This window comes from Nannobrachium achirus (assembly GCF_963921795.1).
Source record: "Nannobrachium achirus genome assembly, chromosome: 2".
NCBI lineage: Eukaryota > Metazoa > Chordata > Actinopteri > Myctophiformes > Myctophidae > Nannobrachium > Nannobrachium achirus.
In genome coordinates, this window is record NC_137811.1 from 63,500,958 (window position 1) to 63,513,593 (window position 12,636).

The 12,636-nt window shown below is 43.3% G+C and overlaps 1 protein-coding gene across 1 annotated transcript; it reads right to left on the reverse strand.

Annotated features, from left to right (window-relative positions):
- Positions 1 to 2,218: 2,218 nt before the first annotated feature.
- On the reverse strand, positions 2,219 to 7,997 carry sbk3 (SH3 domain binding kinase family, member 3; the record flags this gene model as incomplete). The annotated part of the gene is made up of 4 exons (XM_080743409.1): positions 2,219 to 3,052; positions 4,044 to 4,246; positions 5,407 to 5,551; positions 7,950 to 7,997. 4 exons carry the CDS (start codon positions 7,995 to 7,997, stop codon positions 2,219 to 2,221), a joined length of 1,230 nt encoding a protein of 409 aa, XP_080599535.1.
- Between the last annotated feature and the right edge of the window lie 4,639 nt (positions 7,998 to 12,636).

Genomic DNA, 12,636 nt, shown 5'->3' on the forward strand with positions numbered 1-12,636 from the left:
TTGTCAAACATGGCAGAAATGGCAGATCTACAAGCTAACAATGTGTGACATCGCGACACAGATTTTTGCTACATACAGCATGGGTGACACTATGTAAAACGATGTATGACAGTATGAAGTATAAAGAAGGGCATTGCATTGTGAAATGACCTAAAAAAGATTACGATATAAGGTTTCTGCCCGACAGCGACGATATGGGTGTTTTGCAAGTCAAAGAGGCATGTAAAATATCTCACCTGAAAACTATACGAGTACATGCTCTAATCCAGATTTACAAAGTGCAAGGTAAGAGTAAATGGGGTGAACCCTAGTCAGTCAACAGCAGGGTAAGTTGTCAACTAGAGTGCCAAGACACTTTACTGCATGGTCATCCCCCTTTCACCTGCCTTGTCTTTCTGTTCACTACCCTGTTGAAATAATGCAGAAATGCTAAATATAATCTTAAATAAAATACTACAGTATGTATCTAAGGTCAAGATACTCACTATGTGTCTCTCACTATGTTGATCTGAATTCTTCCAGGCATAACTGCACATAAAGTATGAAAAAGCTGTTGATACAAATTTGTTTATTTAATGTGTAAAGCAGTTCAACCGCAGTTTCTTACAGACATTATACAGTTTGGGTTTAAAACATAAGCTTTTCTTCAACTATTAACACTTTCCTCTTAGATACACAAGTTAAAGTGCTAGTGGAGCTATTTACAAACACAGAAAGGTAGTGCACCATATAACATGTATATATCATGGTAAATGTAGGAAAACATTTTACATTTCCTAAGGAAATGTGTGCTGTCCGAGTTGGCAACCGTGGTGGAATAAGTTATCACTTTTTTTTCAAAATTGTAACAAAATGAGCGACCCCCTGTCCCCTGACTCAACTACCGGTAGTACATCCTCCTTGGAGAAATAGATTTAAACATGATTCGGAACAAGAATCGAGAATATTAATTAATCGATCTGACTGATCCATTAATTACATTAACATTAGTAATCAAAAACGAGAGTGGAATGTAGATTTTTCTGTTGGAAAATGTCTATATTTCCTGGGATAATGTAGACATTTCCAGTTTTTCTACATTTACCGTCATATGTACAGTACATTATATGTTTTATTATACCCCAAATCATCGTCATCATCATGTCAAACATAATTTCACTCTGTAAAAAAAACACACAAAAACATTTCCTGCTACAATACAGTGCAAATAGTAGGAAGTACTGATAATTACCTATAAATACTCGTACAGTTAAACTATATAATATATATAGCCACCCATTATTGAGAATTGGGACAAAACCTTTATTTATTTATTTTATATATTCTTAAATTTTGCCAGGAAAATATATTTTAAACTAGAAGCAGTGCTCTTCCGAGCACAGGTCTCCACCAGGTCAGGCATGTAATGTGTTTTACATAAGTCGGCCTCCTGATGGCGCTATAAAAGGCTGATGTAAAAAATGCAGGGAAAAGGTTTTACCTTGGCCTCTAAGGAGTGCGCATACAAAGTTTGACACTAATCGGTGGAGTTATAGGTGAAAACATGAATCGGCCTGTTATAGCGCCACCATGAGGCTGATTTGATTTTTCTTAAGTGGCATTTATTCCTCTGCCTATTGGGAATGTGCATGCACAATTTCACCAAAATCGCACACTGCGTTCAGGATTTCAGGCATTTTATTCAAAACTGACCAATCCTGCAAACTTTGAAAGCCAGTTTTAGCCAATCAGGATGGAATATGGAAAATCTGACACATCCATGTCGATCACATGACTGTAGAGATACTGTCTACTGATTTACGTGATTTTTGGACAAAATCTGTAGGAGTACTGGCAAAAGTTAGTTTTGCAAAAGTCGGCCTCCTGGTGGCGCTAGAACAGGCCCATGTGAAATATTTGGGGCAGAGGTTCTGAATTGGTGTCGAGGGAGTGTGTGTGCACAGTTTGGCAGCGACCGGGCCAACGGCGCCGGAGATTAGCTGGTAACGGACAAACGGACGGACGGACGGACGGACGGACGCACGGACGGACGCACGGACGGACGGACGGAGGGGAAAACATACTCTCCCTCAGCCTTCGGCTGGTGGAGACAATAAAAGATCAAAGTGTTGACTATTAAACCATGTAATGGGCCAGGCAACCTCCCTCATTATCTTTTTTTTAATCCCAATTCTCAAGAATGGGCGATAGCATACTAAAACGAATCGCTTAAAAATATTTATCTCTCTCCTCTTCCCTCCCTCACCAACTCCTTCTCCACCCCTCCAGCCTCCCTTATTTGCCTGGCCTCCTTCTCTGCCTCCTCCGCTTTCCTCCTCTCCTGCTCCTCCGTGGCCGTGGTCCAGGGGCCTCCCAGGTAGCTGAGGATGTCCTCGGGGCTGCCGCGGAGCTTGGGCTCTGGGTGGAGCAGCTCCCGGATCAGAGTCATGACCAGCGTGCTGAGGCCCTCGAACTGGGAGGGCGGTTTCTCTGGCTCCCGCAGGAGAGTTGTCTTGTCCTCCGCGATCACAAGATCGTCCGTTTCGTCGCCCCCAAACCGCCTCCTCCTCTCCTCCTCCTCCCGCTCCTCCCGCTCCCTGTCGGCCTCGCGGTCGAACCACGCCTTGTAGCGCTTGTAGCGGAAGTCGTCGAGGGTGGTCTCGCCCCAGGGGAAGCAGCCGGTCAGCAGGCAGTAGACGAGAACGCCCAGCGACCAGCTGTCGATGCTGGGCTGGATGGTTATCCACAGGTCCTCCTCTTCCTCCTCCTCCTCCTCCTCCTTCTCGTTGTTCTCTTTCGCTTTTTGCCTGTTGTCCCACTTCCTCTGGATCTCCTTGGAGGCCTCCACCTCGGGCGTGCAGAAGGGCGAGTCGTACCAGACGCCGCGCACCTCGGTGCCGATGGAGCGTGTCAGGCCGAAGTCGCCCAGCTTGACCCAGCGGCAGCGGGGGTCGCACAGGAAGATGTTCTCGGGTTTGATGTCGCGGTGGACAAAGCCCAGGGAGTGGAGGTGAGACACGGCGCCGCTCAGCTGGGACATCACCCTCTGAGCACGGTGGTCCTCTATCCCATCCTGGAGAGAGAGAGATGGATAGAGAAGGAGGGGTGGAGAGAGAGGGGGGAAGAGAGCGAGAGATGAGAAACGTTCCTTCTCTGCAAATTCCAATATGCTTTCATTCACTGTTTTTAATTGAATTGTATTAATTAATTAATCTTCTAGTGTTCCTCAGACAATAGCTCTTGTCCCTTATATTTGGTCCCTGCACTTCTGTCTCACATGCCCTTTCTATGTAGGATCACACATGCATGCACACACACAAACACATTACCTGGGTGACTGGGCATGATTGAATTCCATATTGTCTGTTTATTTAGGAACCTTTATGAAAATATATACATAATATGACATATATGATATTCTATTCTGTTGTGTTGTGTTGGGTTGGGTTCTCTTCTGTTGTGTTCTGATGCATTCTGTTGCATTCTGTTCTGTTCTTTTCCATATACCAACTCTAGGCCATGTGCCTGGGATACTGCTGGAAAACCCTGCTCCAGCACACGTATTCCTCTGAAAGCTGTGACAGCTGCCGGTCCTTATCAGCTCTCTTAAGGTTACTGGCAGACAACACAAAAGCAGCGGCACACTATGAGGTACGGGAGGCCCATAGGCTTCCAAACTAAAGCCCTTATCTCACTCTTAGTAGCTAATGTTTTCGCTGACAGAAGCAAGAGCGCCACAGGACAGAGGGCATAATTTAGATACGCTATGACGTCTGCCATTGAAATCCCTTGGGGACGGGGAAGGGTGTAGAGTTGGATTACGGCAGTGAACCGCAGCTAAGAATGGAATTCACCTGAACTGAACTGCTTCTGTGTGACTGACCCATAATACTGAAGAGAGATTGAATCCCTTCTGTTATGTGATATCTAACCAACTGTTGTTCTAAGAATCTTTGAATGGGGTCTACTCTGTGCGCAAGCTCCTATTCTACGCAGACTTCATACATGCGCATGCACGCGCACACACTCCATGATGTCGCACACGGCGGCCAGACTGGACTTGCCCCGTTCACGATGACGTTGTAGAGGTCTCCGTAGAGACCGGCCTGCTGGGCGAACACGTAGTAGGTGGGGGTGGAGTAGAATATCCCCAGGGCGCGGGTCAGGGAGGGATGGGTGCAGTAGGACAGCGAGAGGTTGTATTCACGCAGGAAGTTGAAGAGGGAGGTGGATTTCTTTGGGAAGAACTTCAAAGCCATGGGAGTCCCTGAGTTGGGGTGAGAGACCTTGTTAGCTGGAAGAACAGTTCTTATCGGCAAACGTGATTAAAAACTTCATGCCAAACCGATTCTTGAGGACGGTCACTTTTTACAACATCTACACCAAGGTTTATCTGTATGTGTCTATACGCCGGTGTATGTCCCCACAAAAGTAGACCAATCACAGCTCATGCTGTGATTGAATCCTCACAACATCCATTAGTGTGTAAGAGTAGATGTCAATGTTTTTTACCCAATGATAGATGTCTTATTTTGTAATAACGAAACTGACCCGAGACATACCCGAGCTTAAAAGGGGGTCATCGTGAATTCCGTCAACGAGGAAAAATTGTCATCATCGAGAGAATGTGAAGGCAATCCGTCATTGACGCTGTGAACCAATATAACTTCCCCTTAGGGAAGGATGCAAGTGCATTAACTGTTCCTGAAGATGCAGGCTTCACCCCCTGCGTTGCGGCAACCCTATCCCCAAGAATGTAGTAAAGCACTTGGTTACAGCAACACTGGCTGCGAAAGGTTAAGTGAACACTATATAAAGACAGACACCTCTACACTGCCAACAGTGTGGCATTAGAGCTCTCATACAAATGTGTGTTCATTTTACTCACAGTGTACAGATGTAACCAAGTAGACCCTTACAGGTCCATTTAGTTACATTTGCACACTCTATGAGTTACATGTGGATAAATACATTGACACTGAGAGGATCTTTGTGTGCAGCTCCATGGACTTGAAACTTGAAACATCTACATGCACCTGCATGGACAGGAAACCTGAAACATCTACATGCACTGTGGTGGGCAGATAGAATGACGCTCCAATTCATTAACGAGACTCTTAATTGGAGATGATTACGAAGGTGAAATTCAAGCTGGACCCTTAATGTTGGAGCTTTGGATTCCACACGCTTTCCCCACGAGTTCAACTGGCCTCTATATACACAATCATGACCCCTGAGCTTTGGTAGCCTCGTAAACCAGGCTCCTCCTGCCTTCTAATTAGAAGGTACTGTAAGAGGAGTCTAGTTTACTAGGCTAGAGCTTTGGTCTTTGCACAAACTTTTATTGCTTTAATATGTTGCTCGTGAAATTGCCATCTCATGTTCTTCACTATACAAATGTTCTGCAAGTGTTTATTAAACACCCACCTCTCTTCTTGTGCAAGGCGAGCATAACCTTGCCGTAGGAGCCCTCGCCAAGCTTCTTGACCATCTTAAAGTGTTCGGAGGTGACCAGGCTGGACAGAGACTGTGATGAGAGGAAGCACAGCTCATCCAGCTCCTCGGCTACGGGCTGCGCGCACACACACATGCACACACACGCACACACGAACACACATGTACGCATGTTAGGTCAAATAATATTATGATTAATTCACCCACCATTAGTTTGCTGTTCACTTAATGCAAGCACACACATGGATTAGATCCCATCCCAACGCATTGGCTACCCATCCTAACCATTAGTGGGCATTGGGCAACTATAATGAACAGTACCCAGGGACAGCCGGGGGTCAGTGCCTTGCTCAACAATGACACTTTAAAACTATAAACCAGGATGAACCGAGAACCCTCCGCTTCCCAAGCGGCTGCTCTGCCTCCTGAGCTGCCCCATATAATCTTACACATACCGGTAATATAAATACAATTCGAAAACCAAACACACACACACACACACACACACACACACACACACACACACACACACACACACACACACACACACACACACACACACACACACACACACACACACACACACTCACTGTCAGAGTCAGATGTGTAACGATGCTGAAGATAAAACAGAATACAGTTCTCTAGCTCACATTTGACGACCACGTTGACATCTCTGAGTGATAGTTTTACGGAATACTGTAACGTTACGATCCTTGTCGCCACACACTTACTGACAAGTTGTGTCATGAGCATTGCTTGTTTCATAATCAGAATGCAAATATGAATTCCATTCAGTGTTAGTTACAGTGCTGGTGGGTATACAGTGACCATACAGTGTCACCAAGTATGAGGAGATTTCTCTCAGCGCGGCGGAACATTTGGTCTCCATTTCTTTAACCACTGAAGTCCTATTTTATGCATACCCTCTGCCGTACGAAAATAGTAGATGGAAATAGACAATGTCACAACACGTAACAATAAGCGTATAGATTTCTTTTGTGCTTATAATGACATGCACAAAATAGGGACACCAGGTTGAAAATGGTTAAAGCTGTTAAAGATGTCTGCTGCTGAGCTATAACTCAAAGCCAGTTTGGGAAGCAGTTGTGTTAGTTATAATAGCCTACTTTACTAAACAGATTGGTTAAAAATAGCGTTGAATTCAGTAAAATAATTAGGGATTACCGCAGCTTTAAGCTGAACTGATGGGAAAACCAAAAACTGACAACATTATAGCCATTATTCAGACTGAATCAACGCTTGTTGCAGGTCTGGCATGACCTCAATCATTCTCCATTGTCTGGGATAAAGGAGGATGAAGTTGTTTCATGGGTGTCTTATCTGAGCAACATGAACAGGTTGTCCTGTCATTTGACTCCCGCTGTCCCGCTGTGTGTACAGTATGCAATTTCTCTATTTCACAAACGCAACATCCTTGCTGACTTTCTTTTGAACTTGATCCCCTGCCAAATACCACCGCAAATTAGAGTAGCGTGTGAACATGGTCGCAATTGATGAGCCGGATCACAACGCTTTCGCCTATACCTTTGACCTTATGTATGCACAAGTTACATAAGAGAGTGTACAGGCGTCACCCGGTTCGATTTTGATTGAATTACACTGTAAGGTCACCGGAAAAAGAGTGTAAGCCCCCTGTCGCGGGGTGTGTGGAGGACAGCACTGCATGGCTGGGTCACAGCAATCTGCATGAGCAGAATGAATGAAAAAGTAACAACTCCTTTTTCGTTATTGAGATGTTTGAGGATTTTGTCAATCTGAGACGGTCTCAATTCAGGAAGGAGTACTACAGTATATGGCGGGCTCCAAAATGGGAGTCCCCCAGGTGTCTATGATAGGCCCCCCTTCCTTCTTCCCTCTACCCCAAAGCTCTTTGCCGAATGTTCGCCTCAGAATAGGGAAGCTACATGTGGTTAATTGTTCTTTAGTTAATTGAATACAGGCTCTTTTCAGAACCTTCCATAAACTGAAACCTCCCAGAACCCCTGAAGTTCTGTAATGATTTTTTTGTTTAAGTTCCAGTAGTAGACCTGGAGAGGTACGTCATATAAATATTTAAAAAAGAAAAAACTATGAGCTCACATCACATCGAGATGTGAAGTAGAGATTCAGACTTCTGATTTACCCAGAACTCAAGGTTAGTACTACCCCTGAACAGGGCCCAAATGAGGTTGTATCTGAAACCCCGCCGTAGCGTATTGAAACAAATCCAAAACCTGTGAAATACTTTACGCGGCACGGTAAGGTTCATTTAGTTCTGGTAGTCTAAAAGAGCCATGACAATAGACCTGATTCGGGACTTCCAGGCCAATCATCCATCAACAAACACTGTCACAGCGATGAGTGATCAGGCTCTGTGCAGTCGTCTGTCATTTGTGTCTTGCCACTTGACAAAGCTGTGCTTCTGATGTGGAGCCAAGAATAAGGTTGCAGGTTTAAAGTAGTCTGAATGCGTTGCCTGGTACGGATAACAGCGAGACAGTTGCATCATGTCAAACAGAGCTGATGACGGCCATGTCAAACTCAATGGCAGACAGAAGAGACATCTCTAGAGACGTGTCATTCCAGAATTAGATGTTTTTCTTTCCACGTTATACAGCAGTTGGTTCTGATCAAGCAATATGATTGGACGGGAGAATGTGTGTTATTTTGTGACAACATCACAGCTAGGAGTTGCCAAGAAAGGCATGTAGAGAATGGAATCGATGCTTCTTCAAAAGCATGTAGAGAATGGAATCAATGCTTCTTCAAAACGTTATATCTCTGTTTTGTGCTGTAACTGATTATTATTTGTTGTTGAGATATGTGTGAAAGAGCCATATATTCTGGGTAGTCATTACTATAGAATTAAGTGTTTGTTCATTAACAAACACTCTCCAGCTCTTTATTAAACATAAACTGCATTTTCAGGTTGGGATACCAATTTAATCCTATCAGGAGAGAGAACTCATACAGGATACAGACAAGTGAAATTGGAAGTGATGAAACGGATGAAATGGAGCAGACCGTTTTTGAAGTAGAACACTAAAACTGAAGTTGACAAATAGGTTCTCTCACGTGATTGGATGAATTGTGTAACCCACCAGAAAATATATTTTCTGTTTACTAGAGCTGGAGAGACAGCTGTTACTGAACACATACTGTACTCTATCTATAGCAATGATTACTATTAGATTATAGGGCTTTAGCAAACGTTCAATATCACCTACAACAGTATTATATAATACACTTGTATAACAACAATACTTGAGGTTGTGTATTACAGTATAATAAAATCTCATGGATTATTTTATGATTTATTGCACACGCCTGCATTGCAACTTTGTGCCTGTGATCCATGTGTACAGTAGTTTATTTTTGCCTATTTTTGCTTGATTTTGCAGTTTGGGCTGAATGTTTGTCTATTATGATGTGCCCAGTATAGGGATGCTAAGGTTCATTTGGTTAGATTAAATATTTAAATATTGACGTATACCTAAACATAGGTACATGTCCTGATGAAAATCTGATTGATCGAAACGTTGATCGAAATACAGCTGAGCTTTTTCAGCATGAACGGTGTGCATACTATATTTTCTTTTTAGATTAAATATTGACCCTTTGAAAACGGGGACAAATAGATTAATGGCATGAGATAATAGTATTTTGGGGTTACTGCTAAATTAATGATCCAAACTTTGTTCACAAAATAGTACTGTTTTACAGCAATCCATCTCCCTGTACTACTTGTAAAGAGGATAGACTCTCTTGTTGCTTGGCTGATACCGATTACAAGTCACTTATAACCCTATACCTACTTGCTTACTTACTTACTTACTTGCAGCATATGCAAGTAGTAACTGAAAAGCAAAAAGGCTACTTTACTTTACTCTATACAGTAGATGTTAATGTAGTTAATCCATCACATTCCAAGCAAATACAAAAAAATGAATCCCTTCAGTATATGAATCAAATATATGTTATAGGTTCCCTTCAGACAATGCTTCCGATGATAGCTATGCTTATTAAATTATTACATCTTAAAACTTGCCAATTTCAGTGGGTGTCGTAATACCTCAATTGAATTATCCAGAGTCTATTACACAATGTCCCATGGACAGCAGAGCAGAGCAGGTGCTTTCAACACAGTTGCCTTGATTTTCCCTGTACGTGTGCTGAAGCGATTATTATTTAATCATCTAATGGTAACTGGAACTCGGCGTAGATGGGCTGTGTTAAAAAAAGACTTAACTGATTTTCTTACGAGCTGCCAGGGAACTAATCTTATTAACAGATTTATGAGTGAGCCTTGCTACGGTATATGTATCAGCACTGGCAGACCTGACAAATTCTCACAGTTATGTGAATTTAGCAGGAAAAAATGAAAAAGAATCAACACCTTATCGCAATACCATCCAATTATGCTCTTTGCAAAAACACGTTTACAGTTTGATGCCTTAAATCCTCATCTCTACCGAGTTACCCACTGGGACATGGCTATATGAACACATTTATTTTTATGATAATACCGGTATGGTGCATTTGCAAGTGAAGTGAGTTCAACTCATGTCAGTGAGAGATTAAGATGACATTGAATTTATAGAATGTCATTTTGTGTGTTAGTATACATTTATTCAATTCAATTCAATCTGTATTTCAGACCCAGGAAGATCCATATCACAATTAAAAACAATACACAATAGCACAATAAAATAACAGAAAGGAAGGTTTGCATGTTACATTTGTTTTGTGTATGTGTATTTGAGACTATTCAGTTCTACACTTACTGGCATTTTAGTTTTGTTAGTGGAGGGACAGAAAAGACTTTCAAGCAAGCCAACAGAATGCCAATGTTAGTGTTAATTATTGACTTTTGTCCACTGGTGGTGGTGATGACTGATGTCAAGGTTATACTCACTGTCATTTTTAACAGTTTTCTCAGTTGGGTGTCTGGGTCTCTGCTCACTGTGCCTCGGTTCTTGGCAGCATCTAAACAAAGCCTTGTCAAAGGACAGAGACCCTCTATACACTGCCTGTCCTTGGCCTTGGTAGTCTGCCGGTTCAGCTCAAATAGAACCCGCTGGGTTTGTGTCTTGGCTCTGCAGGTCCATGCAGCAATACAGTAGCTTTATAGCGGAGATGGACACATGTGTCTCTTCCTCATGAGACCTGAGCGGTGACTGTGACTGTGCCTATACCCCACTTACTCACTCACTCTCGCTTGCTCCCGCCCTCTCCTCTCCTATACGCTCGCGCCAACTCTCTTAATCACTTGAGTCTGTTTTACCAGCTGTAAGGCATGTCAAAAATCTCTCTCTCTCTCTCTCTCTCTCTCTCTCTCTCTCTGTCTGTCAGTCTCTCTCGCTGTGTGTCCCGCTCTCTCCCTCCTGCAATACAGTGTTAATGTCCCCAACATCCGACCTGTCATTCAGACTGTTAACTCGTCGCTTTCCTACCTGCACCCCTTAACTCCTTCACTTCCCTACTTTATACTTTCTACCTCATTCCTCTCTCTCCTCTTTCTCGACAAATACAAATGTACCTCTCTCTACTCTGCCCCATCTCTCTCTCCATCTCAGTGGTTCTCTAACGTTTTCTTTTCAGAGAGAGTTACAGACCTGTAAGGGTCCATCCATTGTAACCCTAAGGGTCCCTGGAACCCACTATGAGAACCACTGTGCTGCTCTATCTCTTTCCATCTTTCTTCACCCCAGTCTTCTTCTTGACCATCAGTCAACAGTCATGCTTGACTTGGATTGACTTACGTAATGAGCTTTTCCATTATCAATAATTTTGTTCCGTATAAAGGAGAGTGCACCACAAAATCTTGAGTGTGGATGAACGTCTGAGAGTGTGTAAAATGGACCATTAATCTGAGCGTGTGTGGGTCCATTTTCAAATGAACACAAATTATTTTGCGTGGGCAGTTCGATTACTCAATGCATACCAGAAAAGGCCCTGTTGGGATTCAATCACATGACAGTAAGGTTATGGAGTGGCTATGAGGCCATTAACACATACTCCATTGACAGGCAGTTAATCATAGCAGCTGTAATCCTACACTGTCACTGTCCATACAGGCCTTTGGATGAAATGTCTGTACTGTATGCTGCTTTTATATTCCCTGCTATCCACAACTTTCCAACATCCCATCGTGCATTGCGCAGAATGTGCTGGCAGCTTCCGGCGCCGCAGCCGAGAGTGATCTACAACCTCACAACGGTTGCATCTGCGACGCGACATGAGCTTGTATGTCTGCGCGCTGTTAACCGGAAGTGTCCCGCAAATAATGCTACAGTAAATTCTCGCGGAAACAGGTGTATAGCCTTGGAAAAAAACGGTGTAAAAATCACGTATTGCCTCTTTCTTGCTTTGTGATGATAGATATTTAATATACATAGATAAAGCTGGCAATAGAAGTGCGACACATACTGACATTGTCATAATCTAATAAGTCCAAATCTGGTGGTTTACACAGTGGCTTACAACGTTTTACAGGTGTAAAGTAAAGCAGACGCAGTGGGTGAGATTCTTGTTTTTCGTGTGCGCTCCATCATTTTGTAGTGCTCTGTGAGAAGAGAGAGGACAGAGGTAGAGTCACTGTTTTGTCAGTCCTAATACTGCACATTCTCTACAATATGATTTTACAAAGACTGATAGTCACGTGGCATCACACATATAAATGGATTCTTTAACGACTTAAGTGTATGGTTTATAGAATTAAACCCGATATACTTCTTTGACCGGGGTTCCCCAGGGGTCTATCCCTAGCCCCCTCATTTTGTCCCCCCACACCATTGAGGACTGATCAAGGGCACACACTTGTTTTCAGTCTCGTCCTGATACAGGTCAAGTCCACTTTGGGCTAACCAGTTGTTGATGACAGCCAAAGAGAACTCAGCACATTAGCTGATCATCACATGCAACATGAGCAGGGACTGAAGCCTTTTTGAGAATAGCAAACATGTTTGTCTGCATTACGACCGCTCCAATGATAGATACTGTAGATAAATAGATAGGGAGCGTGACGCTATTTCTACAAGTCATCTTTTCGACAACCAAACCTAACCCTAACCCTAACCTCCGTGGGGTGAGTAGCGATACCTGCCGACGCGCTGTTGTCGAAATGATGTGCGTTCGAAAAAGCGAGATTTCCCCAGATAGATACAAGTGGGAAACTGGGCACTAGAGACATGGGCAGTTGGA